Raw genomic sequence first — 21,691 nt, 5'->3', positions numbered from 1 at the left:
CGCGGGTTAATTGCGTCATTAATTTATTCAAGAAAATTCATATTTTTAACTAAAGAAAAATATTGAAATTTTTTTAATTAAGTTTTTAATGATAATAGAACAAAAAATCTCAACTTAATCAATTGTTATTCATATATTTATTTGTGTGAAGAATGCTTAAGTTCTTATTACTCGTCAACAAGCAGGGTCAGATCAGACTAAGCCAGTACTATACGCATGTTTCAAAAGAGGAAAGATTTATTCTAGAAGGACAGTTAATAAGAAAATGCTTATTAAAGGGGGAAAATCAATGCCCATTTATTGAGTTTAATAACTATAAGGTGAGTTTTATTTTTTTTTCGTTTTAATTGCCCAAGTTTAAATGTTTCTCTATAATTAATATAGATTGTTTTTAGGAGATATGCATCGTTATATTTTATAATGGGACTTGAGAATTCTAACACAGTGGTAAGTTTTATTCTTCTACTTACACATAAAATCTTTATTTACTATTTTTCTTTTATCATCATTAATAATATTATCATAATTTCACCTAATAAAATTACTATCAAAAATTATTCTTTTCCAATACATTTTAAATAATGTATTAGAATGAACTATCATATTATGAACTTATACACTTTATTGTAGAGACTTTAGATAAATATTTTGAGAATGTGGTAAGTTTTTTTTTAATTAAATCAATTACATTTAAAAATTCGATTCTAACTAAATCATTATTAGTGTGAACTGGATATTATGTTTAATTTGGATAAGGCTCACATAATTATTGAGGAAATTATTATGTGTGGAAGAATTGCAGAAACTAATAAATCAAATATAATGCAGTATATGAGTCTTTTAGAAAAAGCCTCACAGAGCAATGACGATATTAATTCAATGATTATGTCTGTGAAAAAGTAGATTCAATCGCAAGTTCTATGAATTATTTTATATGAAATTTTTGCTCTTTTTTTCTCTCTTTTAATTTCCCTTTTTTTTTTAGTCATTTTTAATTATTCCCCCCACATGTTTAGGCGGGTTATGTATTCTTATACAGGGTTTATTTTGGGTTTAATTAATATTTACGTAGGTAATAATCTTTTTCAAATTTGGTTTCATTAAATCTATTGGTTGAGACCAATTGGGTATAACATTTTTTTCAAGAATTTTCTTATTAAGGAGCTATGAAGGATGCATTGTTGAAGACTAGAGTTATACATGTAAGTTCAGAATTCCCATAGGAAATGGGATAGCTTAAGATTAAAGATGAAGTTACTATTCATTGTTATTTTTTTTTTCTGTATTCTTAAAATTAAAAACAGTGTCTTTCAGAAGTCCTTAACCAATTACAAAATGTAAGTTTATTTTAATTCTTGATTAAAAAAAACAATTCATGAAAAATAACTAATTAAATTGAATAAAATACGCTTATCTTCTATATTATTAATCTTTAGGAGAAGTTCATAAGATCAAATATTGCAAAACAAATACTAGAGAATTCATGTGAAGCGATGCATGAAATTCTTGATACATCTAATAGATTTTCTGGAGTAAAAAGAAATTCTCCTTTATACTTAGATTCTGATTTAAATATTGAAGGGAAGATGATATTTCATAGATTCCATAAGCGAAAATGGAAAATGTATATAGATTCTAGCAAAACAAAAATCTTTAGAATGAGGAGGACTCAGACAGGTGGTGTGATTCCTACTAATATTCAATTAGGAGCAAATCAAAAGATTAGAATTGAAGCAATTGATTGTCTTGATTGCAGAATTGATCATTCTGACACTATAGAAAGAAGAGATCACGGAGTTACAAGTTTAATTAAGAAAGATGAATTTAGATACTAATATTCAAGATAGTAGAAAAAGAATTACAGAGAAATTCATTGATTTAATATGAATTATTCAAATCTTTTGATATAATTTATAATTTTTACTAATAGATCTTATCTTATAGTTATATTTTAATAAAACATATTCAAGTCTATAATGATTAATATATTGCAATAAATATAGGGGGCTTAGTATGAATTTATTTATAAATATATATAAATAGATAACACCCCAATTCAGGATTTTTGTCACTTTTTTGTTATAACAATTCTTTTCGAATTATTACAAAAGAATTACTAGTTAATTATGATGATGATGGTGATGATGATGATGGTTACATCCTTGATGTCTATGACAGTGATGATCTCCATAGTTATTCATAAAATTTGGCATTCCAGAGTTGTATGGATTAAAACGAGGAAGTAAGTTAACTGGGAAAAATCCCCATACTGACCTTGTTGATGGAGTATTACTAATCTTTGGATATAATTGTTGATTTTGAACTAAAGGCATATACTGGCAATGAGACTGATCTTCACTAGTAATAGGAACTTGGATACGACTTCCAACAACTCCTGAATTTGGTAGAAAAGTGGATCCAGTGTTTTGAAGTCCTTGAGTTTCAATTGAAGATGGTGGAAAACTATGAACAAAAAATTTCTCTGGTACTTTATTAGTATTCTTAATCACAATCTCAGAATGTTGTTTTGCTGCATTACTTTCCATAATTTCTTGACTAAATAACCAAAGATTTTTTGCCATTCTTGTTGAATCTACAAGAGCCAATATATGTACAATTAATAGAGAATTGGCCAATAAAAGTAAATAGAATCCCCATCCTAGTGAACCTTTGAAAGGTTCAATTGTAAATATTGGAACATCAGAACTAAATGATAGTATATCCTGTAAAGATTGGCTCAAATAAATAACTAATACACTGCAAAAGCTGACTCCTAATAAAGCCAAAATACTGAATAGAATTGATACAACTGCTAAACCAATTCTTGGTTTAGATTTTAAAATTACTTCAGATGTTTTACAATTTGTCTTATTATCTTCAACCTTGAAACTTCTGCTATACAACATTAAGAATGCCACCCCAAATATAGAAACGGATGCTGAAGCTAATAAAACAAAGTATATAATATTTAAATAATTAGTCAAAGAAATTGCATCTTCGCAAGAATTTGTTAAGAATTTATACTTTTCTGAAGGGTTACAAATTGCCTGAACAACATTAGCAAAGCTACCATGAATTTCTTTAATACCATTTACACAAAATCCTAAAAATCTTTTGCTTCTAGATGAACAGTTTAAAGTAATGTAAAGCTGGCTTGGTGTCAATTCCCATGATAGAATAACTCCATCAAACATAGTCCAATTTTGAACTAACATTACCCCTCCAAACGCACATCCTGAAAGCTTTTTTTTTGTTAAAGAAGAAAAAGTTAATGTCACTAATTACCACTCAAATCAAGTCAGATTAGGAAAATGCTAATCTAACTTATTAGACTCTAATCTTTAAACTTACCAGTATAGCAATTACCAAATTTGCCAAATTAGCAGTAATAACTCCTCTTTTAAACATCTTGATCACAAATTTTTTTAAAAAAATGCAATTAATTACTTATTTACTTGGTGTTTTTAATAAAAATATAAATATATATATTTATATATATTTATCGTTAATTAAGTTTGTCTATTAAATTCCAATCCTGATTTAAATGATCAAACAATTAATTAATAAATCTTTAAAATATAGAAATAATTTTCTGAAATTTTATATTCAACTAGTTAATTTTCTTCCTCTTTTCTTCTATCTAAATTATTATTATTTTTTCTTTTTATTTCCTCAAATATTAAACATTTATTAAATATTTAATATACTTTCCCTCTAAAGGCTAATAAATATCTTAAAATTATTTCCCGCCTAAACATTACAATTTTTGCCGATACTTGTAAAATTGCATATTTGCAAGTTTGATGAACATTTTTATTAAAAGAAAAAAAGATATTTTACTGGAGTTTTAGGTTTTATGTTTTTAGGATTTCTAGAATTTTGAAATCAATATTAAAGTGTTAAGAATTTGATAGAATTTAATAATGTAAGGAATATATATATATATGTATATATATATATATATATATATATATATATATATATATATATATATATATATATATATTTTAGAAAGAGAATAATATAGTTGAAATAAAAATAGAGAAAAAAAAGAAATATAGAAAAGATAGTAAAGCTATAATTAGTAGTATATAGAATTCAATTATTAGTTAGGGATTGCTTTCTTTTAGTTCTTACTCTTTTTTTTTTCTCAGAATCTTTAAGCTCAGAAGATTTCTTGGTAGTGTTTTGTTTCTTTTTCTTTTTCAAACAAGAAAGAGGATTTGGATTTTTCTTTTTCTTTTTCTTAGTTCTGAAATTAAAAGGTGAAATATTTATGAAAAATGATAAAGAATTAAAACTTACTTTGATTCTTGGCTCTCATTATTATCAAGATTATTATTATTCTGAATTAAGCTCTTTAATGATGGAATTAAAGAGTATTCCCACTTTTGAGGCCCCATTCTGTGTTCTTCAGATGCAAACTTGTGATTATAAGATGCAGTAGATGGTTGTTCCAATATAGGAACTTGATTATTTAAATAAATCAAAGGAACTCCAGGAACTTTATGAAGTTTCTTTCTTAAAAGAGGATCTTGAGAAGCAACAATGAATTTTTTAGAATTATTATCTTTTGAAATAACATCTAAAATGCATCTAAAAGAATCAAATGTACGTGGAATATTTTGATTTCCTGCATTATTAACTTCAGAAATAGTATCTTTTTCAGTTTGATCTTCTTGATCAGAAGAAATATCCTGACTGTTTGTTATAAGAGAAATCTTATGTTCAATATTAGAGATATTTTCATTACAGTAAGTATGACCACATTTATGCCTGAAGTATCCTCTAGCTATTAGTTTTGCACCAGAAAAATCTGCTTTTTTACTTTCCAAATTATTAAGCATTTCAATCTCTTTGTATATGCAATCAGTTATAATGGGAGTAGTTTTCCCATTCAAAATCTTTGGAAACTGTTCTTTTATATGTATTTTATTTTTAAGAGCTGCCATAATAAAAGTACCATCAACTAGAAAATAGATTCAAATTATTAGGAAAAATAATAACTCATCTTTGGAAGAAAGAAAAAAGTAGAATTTATTAGAAGTAATAGTTTTATTAGAGGCAAATGTTAGTAAATAAATAATATTATTGTATAACTCTTTTATTCAATAATTATGATTTACCTCTATCTAATAATTTTGGTCTTCTAGAGTTTAATATTTTTAACTCTTCTTATCTTTTTCTATTCTTCCAAAGTTATTTTAAACTTACTTAAAAGTCTATATGGCTCCTCAAAGCCATAGTTTATTTTATAATACTTTAATATACGCTTAATCTGTTTCTTTCTATTAATCTTCATTTTTTAAAATAATTAATTTAGTTTCATCAAATCATAAATCATTAAACTTTAATATTCTTTTTCTATTTTAATCAATCATATATTTATACAAACAACCTTTCCACTCTTTCTTTCTTAATCTTTTTCCTACTAATCTATTATTTATCTTTTTCCATTTTTTCTTTTATATTTATTTGTCCTTTATAGACTATGGCGCCAAAAGTCAGGATCCTTTACTACGTTGGATGGCGCCACATGTAAATAATAAAAATTAGTATAAGAATAAAGTTGAAGAACAAAAATGAGTGTGTATAAATATATAATATATACATTATATATTAGAGTTTTTGTATTTTGAAAAAGGTATAAGGTAGTGATTTGGATGTTTAGATTTTTATTGGTATAAAATATCTATAGAATTTTTTTTTTTGATTTTTTATAATAAAATTAACTAATTAGTTGAATAATTTCAGTTTCTTATTTGTGTGAATTAATAAAAGCTCCTAGCTTAGAGAATTATGTAATTAAAAGAAAAAGATACTAATAAGTAAGTAAGTTTTAGAATTAGAAATTAATATAATTTTTTATCTTTTGGATCTTTAAAAAGTTGATATATAGAATTATTTCCATATATTTGTTCGTTTATAGTATTATTTTCTGGAATTTGACAATTTGGTAAAGTGAAATTTGAAAGTAAACAATCAATTGCAGCTTTTTTTAGAGCATTAGCAAATTTTTGATCAGTTTTCTATTTTTGTTAAGATTAAATATAATTGAATATTATTGTTAATAATAATAAACTTACATTTTGTGGAAGAGGACTAATAAATTCTGAAGTCTGAAATACTCCAATTCTGGTTGCATTATCATAGAATTGATTAATTGAACCATTTTCTGGAATTTGAAATATATTAGATGGAGCTTTTCCAATAGATTCTAATAATTCAATCTAAAAATAATTAATAAAACATAATGATTATTATAAGAAATTGGATAATTAAATTGAAAAATGGATATTTAAATTAAACTTACTGTTGGCTCTTGTTCAATATAATCAATAAAGGTTTGAGTAAGTCCCATTGTTAGGTGATCCTTTAGGAAATAATTTTAGGTTAAATTTCAAAATAAAATCAAAAGCTTTACTTACCTCCGTATCATCAAGAAAATTACTAATTCTTCTTTGAGCTCGTCCAATTGTAGAAGTATTATAAATCTTCCAAATAGGTTCACCAATAGCAACTCCAACTTCTTTAAGATTGGTGCATTTGTGAATCTGAGGATTACAATAAAAGTCTTGAACTTTTACTTTAGGTCCCATTTGATTTGGAACAAGATCTGGTTGTTGAGTTCCAGGATATATAAAAGTTGCATTGATTATTTCTTCAACAGGAATTGACCAGTTTTCTTGTTTTAAGTTATTTAATGAAGTTGAAATAAGCTGATCCACCGCAACTTTTCTATCATATGGGTTAGGTAATTCCAACCGAGTCAAATTTACTATGTCTCCAACTGTTGTAGACTTTACAATCTCATCTTCTATGTGTCCTTCTTCATCTTTATTGTTTTGATCTTTGTGGTTATTACTGTGTTTGTGCTTATGGCCGTGGCCATGTTTATGATAGTGTTGGCTGTGGTGGTTTTGTCCTTGTTTTTGTCCTTGGTTTTGGCTTTGAATTTGGCCTTGGTCTTGGCTTTGTATTTGACTTTGGTTTTGTTCTTGGCTTTGGCTCTGGCTTTGAATTTGTTCAATAGCTTCGTTAGTAGCTACTGATCCAAAATCATTACTAAGGTTTGGATCAGATATTTCAATTCCATTTCCTAAAGCTGTATTTTGGATTTGAACCAGTTCATTCTGCCCTAAATTCTCTGAATAATCCATTCTTCTGGGCTCCTTTCTTACATTGTATGATACATTCCACCAAGCTTCATCCTTACTTGGGATCTTATGCTTAAACTCTATGGGCCTTGCAGTGTTTGTTCTAAATATAGGCTTCTCAATGCGGTTCCAAGTCCATCTAGAATTTTCATTATTTGGAATTTCTGAAGATGTTAAGTAGTGAATTGAAGAATACGGAGAAAAATATTTGTTAATTTCTTGTCGACTATTTACATTATAGCTTTGTCTTGAATATCCTCCTCCTCCTCCTCCTCCTCCTCCACTATTTACCACCAAGGGTGATTTTGACAAAAATAAAGGCACTTTTCTTTCTTCATTATTTGAGTAAATTATATGATAAGTATTATCGTTAGAATCTACTCGATTTCTACTATTCTGAGGATCTAAATAAGTATTCATTTCACTTCTTAAACCATAACTCTGTGATTGAGCAAAACTACCAAAATTTGAATTATAGTTTGAACTCACTGTTGGATTCATATTTATTAAGCTTCCATCTGAATAATATTGATTCTGATAACCATTCATATTATTTAAATTTCCAATCAAATCTTTAAAATCTCCATTCAATTGTGGATTATTATTTAAATTACTTTTTAATGCGTCAATTATTGCTTTAGAGTGATCCTCTGGAACTACTTGATTATAAAACTCATCATCACCATTTGACCTTACACTTACTATTAGTAATTGCAAATGTAATAATAAAATCAATAAATTCCATTGATTAAAGTTTGTATTTCCCTGAACACCTTTTTGAAGCATTAATTATATTATTAATATTAATATTAAAGATTTAATAAATTAAGAAAACTCTAATAACTCTATTTACTTTATTTATTTAACGAGAATTAAGTTAAGTTTAATTTAATTTTTATATTTACTCAACTATGTTAACTAGATAATCATAGATTAAAACATTTTTTTTTCCTCTTTTTAAAAACCTATAGGATAAATATATAACTAGATAAAAATATATTATGCAAAATTCAATTTTAAGTGGACAAAATTCAAAGTAATAATAAAACAATATTCATACAAATCTGTAAAGTATAGTAAATATTTAATTATAGATTGAATTCTTATTTGCTCAAAGTCAATCAATTTTCTTATATAATTCTCCAATTTCTATATAAATTACTAGTTTTAATTTCTTTTTATTTATTAAATTTAATTTAATATAATTTATTACTAATTTGCATGTACACGTATTACCGGTATAGGAAAAATAAATTATAGCGGGGTTTCAATGAAAATGAAAAATTATATAAAAAATAGTAAAAAATCACAATATTTATGATAAAATGTAAAGTTTTTCCGACATTTTTAGTCATTTTTGGTATTTTCTATGCAATCACTCTATGCTCAACTATCCAATATATAGGATATTGTGAAAACCATGAATTTCATGAAATTTACGTCAGAGTTATTGAGAAACTATATAATAAAAATGAGGAAATTACCAAAAGAGACAAAAGAAATGAAAATAATAAGCAAATAATCATTGGAAAAAAATATTTTAATGCACTTGATTCTATTAATAATCAGAGAGAAATCCAAAATCAACCAAATCTTGAATATTTAAAAGATGAAAACAGTATCTATAAGACATATTCTCAAAGAAGAAGTTATTTCACAAACTTAAATCCTGCTGATTGTAGAATTAATATTCTAAGAAGACACAAAATCAAAATTTCAAGAGTTTCAGTATCTGTAATGGAATCATTTGATCGACTTATTCAACTTGTTGATATACTTTCTTCTAGAAAACCATGCCCTTATTGTAAAGGTTGTAATGATTCTAGACTTGACAGTTTACCAATATGGGTTTCCCCAATTCTACATAGACAAATAAAAAGAGTAAATTCTCAATTAGATAATAAGTTATGTCTAATATTAAAAAAAGATTCAAAACTCAATTCCATTATACGAGAGATCATTTTTTCAATTAAAGATAAAAAGTTAACAAACTTTGATGGTATTACTAGTAATTATATTACAAGCTTATCAAGTTTAGTAGCTAGAACAAAGTTAAGAAGGAAAGAAAATTTTCCTTTATATCTTCTTGGAGGAATTTTTGAGCTAATGTTAGACGATTTACGTAAAGTTGGTATAAAAATTAGCTCTTGTCATCCTTCACAATTTCTATTTAAGTGTTCTTGGCATCCAATTAAACAAAATTTGGAAATTTCTGCTAAGCTTAAAGCTGTTTCAAAGTCTATGTTGAATATATATAAAAGTTTGGAGTTAGAATCAGATTCTACTACTTCAAATAGTGATAAATCCTTTAAATTATCTTTTAAGAGGAAAATATCTGGTGAATACTATGAACCTTTTAAGGTTTCAAAAGAACAGTCCAATAATTTTGAAGAAAGTATACTTAATAAAGATATTATTAAGATTCCAACATCTTCAGGATCACATAGTTCTTGTATTTCAACAACAATAGGAACTTCTGTTGGTTCAAATTTATCTTCTACATTAGGATCTTCCCATATTTCTCCCCAAAATAAATGTATTCCACCATTTTTGGATAGTATGATTATGTTAAGAAATGATGGAAGTCCAAATCCTGATTTACATATATGTGGTAGTTTAGAAACTATTAAACATAAGAATACAAGATTGGAAGAGAAAGAAGAGGTTGAAATCAAAGTTTCTAGAGAAGATAAAATGGATGAGAAAAGTAAATTAAAAGTTATTCAAGGAGCACCTTATGTAAGCCAATTAGCAGCTCTACATTATGATTATGCATCAAGTTCTTCTAATAGTAAAGTTTTATCTTGGAGTGAAGGAGTATTACGTCCAAAATCTGTTCAATCTTCTAATCCAGATTCATATCTATTAGTACCTTGTAATAAGCCAATGTGGTTTGTTATAGGATTTCAAGAAGATATATTTCTTGAATATATTGCATTATTTTCTCTTGAATATTTTTCATCATCTTTTAGAGAAATTGAAATTTCTGGTAGCTTAATATATCCAACTAAACAATGGATACCTATCGGTATATTAAGAAGAAATCAAATATTACCAAAAGAAATGTTTGATTTAAAGACTTTATGTGTAAAACATGATGAAGGAAATCATCTTTTTGATCATTTAGTCTATAATATTGATGATCATGATCATATTCATACCAGTTTAAAAGGATCTAGAGTATCTGATATTAAAGAAGATAATACCTTAAGTAAAGCATCTGATAAAATAGATCATAGAAATAATAGAGATCAATCAGTATCTGGTATTAGAAAAGATTCTATTATTTCTGGTGGCCATATTAAGGAGAATAACTTAGTTCATGGTTCAAATCCATGTTGGGTTCGTTATATTAGAGTGAGAGCAATATCATATTATGAAGAAGGACATTATTATTGTCATTTAAATAGGATTCAAATTTTTGGAAATAATGTAATTAATAGATTAGAGGTTGAGATGGGAGGAGGTGATAGAAGAAGTTCTATTTCAATGTCAGAGATGGAAGAGAGTGTTAAAGATGTAGAGAATCGTCTTTGGAAAAGAGATATTGAAAGAGATATACATGAAACAATAAATGATCAGAAACCACAAATAATGTATTTTAATTCTAGTAATTTTAATACAGGTACAAATAATAAAAAAAGAAAAGATGATGATATGCTTGGAGCATTTGAGGTTAAAAGATCAGAAAGTAGGAGTTTATTAATCAAGAATCAAGAAAAGGATAAGTATATTGATAAGAGAGAAATTTTTGAAGATCATTTAGAATCAATAAATGGTCGTTATTTTACAAATTCAAAATCACATCCATTATTATCTCTAATAGATAGAGTTAAGATTTTAGAGAAACAATTGGATACAGTGAAGCTTGAAAGAAGAGCAATTATTGCAGATTTTAACTCTTCTTTTGATGATATAAATGATTCAATATATAGACTTTCAAATTCAGTAAAATTTCTCCAAGATATACTATTGGGTTCTAATATGAATAATACAGAAAATGAACAAAATGATACAGATCAGATCAAATTTTTAAAATTGGGAGATATTTATTTAATCCAAAGTTTAAATTTAGTAGGAAGTTACCTTGAAAGATTTCTTGGAAAATATTATTCAGGTGAAGCAATAACCTATTTAACACAACTATTTGAAAGTATAAGGTTATCAATACTAAATTTATTTGGTTACTTTTATAATCATTTCCAGACTTTAATTATTGCATTACTTTTTACTACTTTATTTATTTCTCAGATAATTCTATTTAAAAAGTATATTTCATTAAAAAGAAGACTTCATAATACCTTACAATTCTTTAAATCTTATTCTCAAAGTAGCAATGCAAGTCCTAAAAATAGTATATTACTGGATGAAAACTTATTTTTTCAAAAAAACCTTAATTTCAAACTCCATTCTAATCCTGTAACCAATACTTATAGATTTTCAAACAATCAGTCAAATTCTAACACTATTTCTACTTCAAATTCTAATATGAATTCTAATTTGAATATAAACGATGGGAATAATATTTCAGTTGGAGATATTACATTAGGCAATTACACTCCTTCAACAATAAAAAACAATAATAATAACTCTAATTTAACTTTTGAAAGTAATTCTGTGGTATTTCAAGGAAATGAAACAGCGTTTTTATCTCAAACAAGTGTTGAAAATTCACACAAGGATTCAGAGATATGTAAAATTGACAACACAAAATCTCAAAATATTACAACACATAAACAAGAAGCTAAAGAAGATTTTCCAGATATTTCAGATACAATTGGTAGACATGAATAGAAAAATCATATTTTGTTTAATTCAGTTTAATTTTTTTGTATTTTATTAATATTCTTTATTTTTATTTTGCTTATTTTATTTTGTAAAATTTTTAGATCTCGAGACATGATACCGTTACAATTTTTTTTTACATACCGGCATTATTAATATGGTATCGAATGATTTGGCGCCAAAGTGGTAATATTTTTATATCGATGAGAAAAAAAAGAAATTTTAAGAAAAACAAATTAATAGTAAAGTAATAAAAATAAAAGAACTTTATGATAGGACTTAATGGATTGGAGTTATTAGAGAAAGAAGCTTGGAAAGCGAACAAAGGTTAAATAAGTTAGAAAGAGTTTATTTGAATAGATAGTGTATATATTTATATAAATATAAATATATTTATGGAGAATATAGTAAATCATAAATATATATATTTGCTTATATATATATATGTTTATATGTTTATATATATATATATGTATATATAAAGGCAAATAATCAAGTTGAAACTGATTAAATAAATAAGTTTTGAAGAAAAATTTGGTAGAATTATGGATAAAGAAACTGAATATAACGAGATTTTGCTGGGAAGCATAATTAATGGATGTAGAAAAGTTAAAAATGTTAAGGAAGCTGATGAATTTGAGAAATTAGTGGATAAATATTTGAAGCAAGTTTCTGATTTTAGTGAAGGTGGAGGATTGAAAGATAATTTATTCAAGGATGAATTTCTATATGAGCCAATAATAGATGAAGAGAAGATTCAAGATAAGATGATTTTTGGTAATGTAAATATTTTAAAGGATCATAATTTAGTATTATACCTTCAGGATGAGATACTGAGAATTAATTTAGAGTTGGAACAATTAAAAAAGGAACAAGAAAGAAGAAATATCGAGGCAAATAGTATTAACTTTAATGAAAATTGTTTAACAACTTCTATTATGGATGATGATTTAGATGATGGAGAAGGAGAAGAGATATGTGAGGCTCTAGATTTTGATTCAGGAGCTAATTTAGGCTCAAGTTCTGGTTTAAATGCAACTAATAACAATAGTAATATTAATAATTCATGCTCCTCTTCTACAAAAGATTTGAAAGCTATAAACACAAAAAAGAAGAAAACTCATAGAAGATACTTTAGAAGGAAGAACACTAGCTCCAAGGAAAAGACTGAGATAGATGAAACAGAAAAGATATTAAGATCAAGAACTCCTTTGGATATTTTTACTTTAGCTTGTAAATATTACTTGAAAGATTTATATGATAAAGGAGGTAGAGAACTGGAGAATTACAATTTACAACAACTACCAATAGCACAAGATCATAGAAGAGGTCCATACTTAAATTTAAGCTTGGGAAATATTAGAAACATTAAAAAGATTAATTCAGTTAATAGCTCAACTTATGGAGAAAATGGTCAATTCTTGAATGATTTATGTAAAATATATCATATTTATCAAGTTAATCTTGTTAAAAGATCTCAAGAAACTTCTCAAATTACTTTAGGTACCTCTTATGAATCATCATCTTGTGCTGGACTTACTGATTATAATCACAAAAAGTCTATTAATTACAAACAAGGACTACTAGGAGCTATTGAATTTCTAACTCCAGATTTCAATCTATCTAATCTCACACTAAAAAAAGTTGAAGATGAACATACCAATACGGCATTCGAAAATCTTTATATTGATTCTTCTAATTCTAACAATATTTCAGATTCTTGCTCATTCTTTACAGAAAAGGCGGGAAACTCTGAAATTAATAATAATTTAGAAGAAAATGATCATAATTATAATTACTTGGCTTCAGTTATGGAAAATACAAGTCAGGCTTTTAGAACTGCAAGACAAAAAGTTAAGATTTGTGTTTTGCCTGGTAGAATTAAAGAGTTGGATCAATTTATTAATAGTGAAATTGATACAAATAATAAAGATCTAAAAAGGTACCGAATACGATTTATTAATGAAAATAAAAATTCTCAAGATTCTAATTCTTCTTCTCATATTAATAATGATTTTGGAATTACAGAATCTTTACAAAAACTCAAAGAAGAAAATATTGAGAAATTAAATTCTTTAAAAGTTTTAAAGGATAAAATTAATGAGATCATTACTATCGATAATCATCAAAAAAATACTGGTGATCATATTCCATTTCTTATATCAACATTTAACTATTTAATGGATGAAATTAAGTTATTAGAATCTATTTTAGAAGAAAGTAAAGATGATCATACTCTTGAAATTATTAAAATCTATCAGGATGATTTAGTTATTGATAGAGAAATACAAGATTATATTGAAGTTATACTTGGTATACCAGAATATGTATCTTTAATGCCATACTATACTAGTCTTTGTTATCCAATACAAGATCATAATAAGTTTGCTTTAAAAGTTATTAAAGATATTTTAAGACCAATTAATGGTGATTTTTATCATCCTATTAATTTACTTGGTTATTCTTCAAAAATTCAAAGAGTAAGAAAACATATTAAAAGAAAAAAGATCATGATTAGAAATGAAATATCAAATATTAAAAGATCTTTACATTTTATATATCATCGTTATAAAAGATATGTTGCATATAATGAAATGTTAAATAGTGAAAGAGATCTGAATTTTACTTGGGGTTGTTTACCTTTAAGAGCAATTGATCATCCTGATCAATTGGTACCTTTACCTATTGGTTATTTTAAACATGATTTTAGGTTTAAAGTATATCATAAATTTCTAGATCTTCTACCTGAATGTAGAAATAATGATATATCAAAAACTTATATGATGTCTTTACAAAATATTCAAACACCAATACTTTTTACTAATTCTAATAGAGCTCTTGTATTTGGTGATAATATTGATTCTACTAATACTAATAATAATCAAAAGTTATATAATATTCAAACAAAAGGAGGTATATTAAAAGGAAGTGATCATATTGGAAATATTGAACAAAATCATTCTGAAAGTATTAATCGGAATACTCATGATATAAATAATATCTCTAATTCAACAAATGAAACACTTAATACTGTTAGTAATACAAGAAGAAAAAGAGGAACTGGAGGAATTGATGTCGGTACCTTTGAATTAAATTCTACAAGATCAAGAAGGACAAGAAATTCTAATGATAATTATCATTCTTCCAATAATATTATTGGAAATGAAGATCATTCTATGTCATCAAATACAGGCAATGCATCTTTATCATTTCTTAATTTGGTTAAAACTGGAGGGGTACCTGGATCTACAAATTATTCTAATGAATTTGCATCAGTTATGAAAAATGATTCTCAACCATCAATTGGAAATATTTTAACAGGAAATAATATCACTTCTACATCACAATCTAATCCTTCTCATTCTAATAGTTGTAATTCTTTATCATTTGGTTCTTCTGGTACTACAACATTAGGTATCGGGGTAACTAAAAATTATAAAGAAATACCTATTTCTAATAAAGAAAAAGATAAAGAAAAAGATATTGGATTGAATATACAAAAAAATAGAGAAAGAGAAAAAGGAATAGTACATCAAAAACAAGCTCAAAGAGAATGGATGCAAATGACTAGTTCATCATCCAGTTTTATAGGTCCATCTCCACTATGGTTTGAGAATAGTATTTTTAGATTTCCTGCAGAAATTGAATTTAATGTTTATGATCAAGATCCTATTAAACCTGTGAAATTTATTTATATTAATAAGAATAATCAAGTAATCAATCCAACTGATCAAGAAAGGAATAGAAATACTATATGGACTTATTCAGAAATAAGAATGTTTATAGAAAAGTATTTAATGTATCCAAAAGATTTCAGAAGGATAGCATCATTTATGGAATATAAGACTATTAAAGATTGTATAGATTTTTATTACAAATATAAATATACATTAGGATTTAAAAGGATTTTAAGATTAGTATATTATTTTAAAGGAAATCATAATAAGAATCAAATTAATATGAATCATCATTATGATCAAAAAGATCATAATATAATGAATGATGATGAAATAATATCATCTTCAATTCATACAAAAGATGATACAGAAGAAAATATTCAAAGAATTATTAAAGATTCTCAAGATGATGATAATATACAAATAAAAAAAGATAAGAGTATATTTTGGAATAGTCTTATTAGTACTATAAGATGTATGGAGATTATTAAATATAAGAAACATTCATATAGGGAGCTTTTAATTGATGAAATATTGAATACTTTAACAATTGAATCAACATATAATCATTTTATGAGAGATTTTTATAAGAGATCATGTTTTAGTAGTCTTGGTAATATGAATATGTATACAGAGAGACTTCTTTCAAGATCATCTTTAAGAAGAATGTTAAATAGACCATCAACATTATTTAGGCTTCCAATAATTGAAAGAAGAGAAATGAATAATAATATGATAGGAATAGAAAAGAAAGAAGAATGGGGATTATATGATGATTTAATATATAAGTTTTTATTTAGAAAACATGATGATTCTCATTTAAATACAAATAAAAGATATACAATGGATAACTTAAGTAATGGATATATATTACCAAAAGATATGGATGCATTAATTTCTCCTTTTTATAATATAAATATTCAAAATAAGCAAGGAAATTCAAATATACAATTACCAAGTAATATACCAATAATATTTGATCATAAAGAATATAAAGATCAAGAATCTTTGAATATGTCATATTTGGATCCAAATATATCAATAAATGATTTAAAGGTATCGGTATATTTATATTTGAATCAGTTTATGGATAATATAATGGGAGAATTAGGAGGAGTTATAAATGGTAGTAATTCTTTATTACATTCTTTGACAATATCTCCATCAAATAAGCAAGATTATTCATTATCTTCAGATATTTCAAATTATGTCTCAAATGTTCCATCAACAGAGACAGGTAAAGGTAAATTAAGAAATTTGGAAATAGTTAATAATATAAATAGTAATTCGGTATTACAAAAATCATCAATGAATGAGAAGCCAAGGCAAGGAAGACGTAAGAGAGGGTCAGGATCAGGGTCAGGATCAGGATCAGGGCCAGGATCAGGGCCAGGATCAGGTGTAACAGGAGTAGTAGGATTGTTAAATAGCAAGGAAGTTAGTGATACGAACAGTAATGATATACTAATGAGTAGTGGAAATGGTAATAATATTGGTTTAAATGAATATAATGAAGAGAGTATGAATAGAAAGATACCAAAATTGATGGATGAGTATATGAAAGGAAATAGTAATAATAAAGTATTAAATGGTAAAATAGAAACATCATCATCATCCAATAATATTAATAACTTACTATTATTAAATAATAATGGAATTCTAGCAAACTACTTTATTTCAGATAATTCAATTCCTGGACTAAGTCAATTACAGCCAAATTCATTATTAAATATGAATATGGGTAACGTAAATTTTGGATTACAATTACCTAAAGTTAATGATAATTCTATACCAATTTTATCAGGTGGTTTTCCATCAATTATTAATTCATGTGGAAATGTTACATCTCAAGTGAATCCATTAAAGCCTTGCCAAGTATCAAATACAGGTATTTATTCTGGAATGGGAGTGGAAAATGCTGTTGGTGATGTAGGAGGAAGTGGTGGTAATGATATTAATAACAGTAGCAGTAGTAATAGTTGTAGTGGGAGCGGTAATGGCATTCAAGATTTGTCAGGGCTTGGAGGACTACAAGGTATAGGAGGATTTCAGGGTTTGGGTGGACTACAAAGTATGGGAGGACTACAAAATTTAGGAGGAATACCTCGTATAGGAGGCATATCTGGTATACCTGGAATGGCTAAGGGGGGAATTCCTGGTATAGGAGGGTTGGGATTAGGAGGAGGAGGAGGGATAGGAATGGGAGTAACAGGAGTAGGAGGAGCAGGGGTAGGAGTAGGAGCAGCAACAGGAGCAACAGGAGCAACAGGAGCAACAGGAGTGGGGTATCCTTCTGGATTATTATTTGGAGGCTTGGGGTCTAATCTTGGACAGCATAATGTAGCAGGAGGAGTGGGAGGAACAGGAATAGGAGAATCAGGATCGGTATCAGGAGCAGTAGGAGCAACAGAGAATCCCATATCTATAAATCCTGTGAATAATGGTGTTAATACAACAAGCAGTGTTAATAATAGTACAAGTGATTCAACAAATATTAATTCCCAGAGCAATCACAATCAGACTTGGAATAGTATATTAATGAATCAATACTTACAACAACAGTTGGTTTTTCAGCAAACATTACAAGAACAAATGAGAAATTCTCAACAGATTGGATTTGTTGGAGGATTGGCAAATCCTTTAAATCAGATGATAATGAACACATTATTGGGAAGTGGTGGAATTGTTGGCGGTAGTAATTATACTGCAGGTATCACTACAAGTCCTAATCCAACTTCTGTAAATAATTCAACAACTAAAGATTCTACAGAGTTAAAAGAGCGGGATCTTAATCCTGAAACTGAACCCAATCTTGAGTCTGAACCTGGACCTGAAACTAAGCTCAAACCTGAATCTGAAACTCTGATTACGGATTTGAAAGCAGAGATGGTTTCTGGATTAGTAGAAGGAATATCAGTAAATGATCAATATGGAAAAGAAGAGCAGAAAGAGACAGAGAAGGAGAAGAATGAGGACAAGAATGAGGTATTAGTTGGAGATTCTACTAAAGTAGGGGATTACGATAATAGTAAGAGTATGGTTTTAGCTAAGGAAGCGATAGTAGACGGAGAGAAGTCATGTGAGGTTGTTGAAATTTCAAGTAAAATAACAATGGGAGCCTCAGAAGGCGGAGAAGGAGGATTTAATTCAAAAACAGAAAATAGCTCAAATAAAGGTGTTATAGTTCCAGGAATATTTGATTCTGCAACTTTGAATTCAGTAGGAGCTGGAGCTGGAGCTGGAGCTGGAGCTGGAGCTGGAGCTGGAGCTGGAGCTGGAGCTGGAGCTGGAGCTGGAGCTGGATCTGGAGCTGGAGCAGGATCTGGAGTTGGTGTAGGAGTTGGCGTAGGAGCTGGAGTTGGATCTGGAGTTGGTGTAGGAGCTGGAACTGGAATTGATGCTGGAGCTGGAAGTGGTGGAGTTGGAGTTGTAACTGGAGCTGGAATTGGAACTGGAGCTGGAATTGAAGCTGGAGTTGGAAATGAATTCGGGGTTGGAAATGGACTTTTTTCACAAACCTCTTTGCAAACACAACCCCAAGCATTTCCTAACTTTTTCCAACTTCAACATTTGTTCCAACAACAGTTATTGCAACAGCAACAACAGCAACAACATCAACAACAACAGCAACTGCAGCAACAACACAATCAACAGCTACAACTTCAACTTCAATTGCAGCTACAGTTAAAGCAACAGCAGCAGCAGCAGCAGCAGCAACAACAACAACAACAGCAACAACAACAACAACAACAACAACTTCAACAACTACAACAACTGCAACAGCAGCAACAACAACTGCAATTGCWACAACTGCAACAACAGTTTCTAGCAAATACAATCCCTTTTAATTTTCAAAGTCGACAACAATTAAATAGAAATTCCATTGGAGGAGATATGTTGAGTTTAATAATACAACAACAACAACAGCAACAACTTCAGCAACAACAATTTCAACAACATATTGGAAACCCATTAGTTGGCTTTAATGGAATAAATAAAGGAGGGACAACAATTGGAAATCCAATTCAAGATCCAACAAACAATAATAATAGTTTAAAGAATGTGAATTTAAATCAAGAAATTCCTAAAAAGGAGTGAATAAATTTAATTAATAAATACACGAAGAAAAGAATTAATCATTTTCTATCTATTTATATTAATAACTTTTCATAACTTTCTKTCTAAATAACTATATTTATTAACAATCTTTTTTTTTCCACTCTTTTCCCTTTAACTTTAAAAAAATTATTTAATTATTTATTACGTGTAAGGAATTTAAATGGCTATTGCATGCAAATTCTTTTCCCGCCAAAAAAATTAATACAATATTTATTAATAATAATAATAATAATAATAATAATAATAATAATAGTAATATAATATTAATTATTATCTACTATTTGAATATAATTTATAAATTGAATTTTCTTCTTTTTTTTTCTAAATAAATTTTAGTTTCATTTAGTATCAATTAACTTAAATAATATATATAAACAAAAGCTTATTATTTTTATTAATTTTTATGCTTTATTTTTGACAATTACTCATTGTAATCTTTATAAATTAGTAATAATTAATAGTACATGCTATTAATATATTTATTTAAAAAAAAAAACACTTTTTTGTTATAATTATATTACAAATAATACAATTAAATTTACAAAAYTAAATTTGACTTATTTTCTAATAACTTTTAATATTATTATTATTATTATTATTATTTTTTTATATTAATAAATTTTCTAAAAGGAAAATAAATAAATATGATAGAAAAACATTAAKAKAMYMYTTACAACGTTTGTTAATAATGTTATATTATTGTTTTTAATTAATTGATTTATTCTTATTTTATAATTCAAATATTAAGAAATCATAACTTATCTATTCCTGTATTTGTTTAATATTTTGTGTAAATTTCTCTTTTTTTTCCCCATTATACTCATTAATATTAAAGATAAATAATAAATAAAGATGTGGAAAAGAAAAAAGAAAATAATCACCAATTGCTTTTCTTCTAGTCAATTATTGTTAATATCCAAATATTATTTGATGTATATTTAAGAAAGTTTATATATTTCTTTTAAGTTGGGATATATCAATAAAAGATTTAATTAATTTATTTAGATTAAACAATTATACGAGTTCATTATAATATATTTTTTTTTATTTAAATCTTATTACTTAGTTAATAAGAGAAAAAGATTATTTCAACATATTGGAAAACTTAACTTTTTTTTTCTCTTTCCCTCCCATTCCTTATCAATAAAGAACTTTTCTCAGTATTCTTTAGTCTATTTCTTCCTTTTCTTTTTTTTTTTCCTTTCTTTCTTATTTTTGTAGATTTATTCATCTTTTTGCTTATTCATTTCTCTGTTTATTCATCTGTCTGCTTTATTTGTCTGTCTGTTTATACATTAGTTTTTCACCATTTTGATTTAGAACCAATTGATTATTACAACATTCATATAAACTTAAATGTAGCAATATTGTAATGCCATTGTAGTAGTGGTAATAATAATACTAATAATAATATTAATACTAGTATTAATAGCAGTAATAGTGATTAGTTATAAATATTAGCAATAACAATATTAGTGTTTATTTTAGAAGTTGTATTGTTAGTGATGGTAGTGGTAGTAGTAGTGGTAGTAGTAGTATCAGTAGTAACAGTAGTAGTAATAGTTATTAATAAGATCATTAGTAGAAGTTGTCGTAATTATGTTACTCAAGGTTGTTTTGGTTTTTGCAAATTTTTATTGAAGATTATGTGGTGGAAATGGTTGTTTGTTATAAATAAAGTGGTAGAACTGGTTGTTGAAATCCTTTTTTCTTTTAAAGTCACAAAATGATTAGAGAAAGAAAGAAAGTGATTCTCCTTTGATATTATTATTAATTTTTTTTTTTTAATAAAAATTCCAATAATAACATTAAGTTGAAGAAAAAGAAGAAAATAAGGAATTACTCTTTCTTTTCTCATAATCTATGGGCTATTTCTACTCTGAATATTTGGTTTGGATGATAATTATGATTCATGAAGAAGAAGAAAAAGAGAGGAAAAAAAATATTAACTAA

At 26.7% G+C, this 21,691-nt stretch overlaps 7 protein-coding genes across 7 annotated transcripts; 4 read left to right on the top strand and 3 right to left on the bottom strand.

The window, feature by feature from the left end:
• Positions 1 to 152: 152 nt before the first annotated feature.
• On the top strand, positions 153 to 903 carry cgd8_4900 (clathrin assembly protein, putative; the record flags this gene model as incomplete). Its single annotated transcript, XM_001388411.1, has 4 exons — positions 153 to 320; positions 385 to 444; positions 591 to 659; positions 724 to 903. 4 exons carry the CDS (start codon positions 153 to 155, stop codon positions 901 to 903), a joined length of 477 nt encoding a protein of 158 aa, XP_001388448.1.
• A 590-nt stretch (positions 904 to 1,493) lies between these two features.
• On the top strand, positions 1,494 to 1,835 carry cgd8_4890 (putative clathrin assembly protein AP19, small subunit; the record flags this gene model as incomplete). The annotated part of the gene is made up of 1 exon (XM_627372.1): positions 1,494 to 1,835. One exon carries the CDS (start codon positions 1,494 to 1,496, stop codon positions 1,833 to 1,835), a length of 342 nt encoding a protein of 113 aa, XP_627372.1.
• A 285-nt stretch (positions 1,836 to 2,120) lies between these two features.
• On the bottom strand, positions 2,121 to 3,408 carry cgd8_4880 (3 transmembrane region protein; the record flags this gene model as incomplete). Its single annotated transcript, XM_627371.1, has 2 exons — positions 2,121 to 3,242; positions 3,352 to 3,408. The coding sequence occupies 2 exons, from the start codon at positions 3,406 to 3,408 to the stop codon at positions 2,121 to 2,123; spliced, it is 1,179 nt and encodes a 392-aa protein (XP_627371.1).
• An 893-nt stretch (positions 3,409 to 4,301) lies between these two features.
• On the bottom strand, positions 4,302 to 4,952 carry cgd8_4870 (tRNA synthetase class II, putative; the record flags this gene model as incomplete). Its single annotated transcript, XM_001388410.1, has 1 exon — positions 4,302 to 4,952. A coding segment is annotated over one exon (651 nt), but the record flags the coding sequence as incomplete, so codon positions are not given.
• A 1,383-nt stretch (positions 4,953 to 6,335) lies between these two features.
• Positions 6,336 to 7,943, bottom strand: cgd8_4860 (hypothetical protein, signal peptide; the record flags this gene model as incomplete). The annotated part of the gene is made up of 1 exon (XM_627370.1): positions 6,336 to 7,943. The coding sequence occupies one exon, from the start codon at positions 7,941 to 7,943 to the stop codon at positions 6,336 to 6,338; it is 1,608 nt and encodes a 535-aa protein (XP_627370.1).
• Positions 7,944 to 8,474: 531 nt separating this feature from the next.
• On the top strand, positions 8,475 to 11,951 carry cgd8_4850 (conserved hypothetical protein; the record flags this gene model as incomplete). Its single annotated transcript, XM_627369.1, has 1 exon — positions 8,475 to 11,951. One exon carries the CDS (start codon positions 8,475 to 8,477, stop codon positions 11,949 to 11,951), a length of 3,477 nt encoding a protein of 1,158 aa, XP_627369.1.
• A 536-nt stretch (positions 11,952 to 12,487) lies between these two features.
• cgd8_4840 (large protein with 2 MYB domains plus low complexity; GA repeat and Q repeat at the C-terminus) lies at positions 12,488 to 19,717 on the top strand (the record flags this gene model as incomplete). The annotated part of the gene is made up of 1 exon (XM_627368.1): positions 12,488 to 19,717. One exon carries the CDS (start codon positions 12,488 to 12,490, stop codon positions 19,715 to 19,717), a length of 7,230 nt encoding a protein of 2,409 aa, XP_627368.1.
• Positions 19,718 to 21,691: the final 1,974 nt, after the last annotated feature.

The sequence above is a fragment of the Cryptosporidium parvum genome, chromosome 8 (genome assembly GCF_000165345.1).
Source record: "Cryptosporidium parvum Iowa II chromosome 8, whole genome shotgun sequence".
Lineage (NCBI taxonomy): Eukaryota > Apicomplexa > Conoidasida > Eucoccidiorida > Cryptosporidiidae > Cryptosporidium > Cryptosporidium parvum.
The sequence above is the reverse complement of the archived record's forward strand: the minus strand, read 5'-3'. Positions and strand labels throughout refer to the sequence as shown.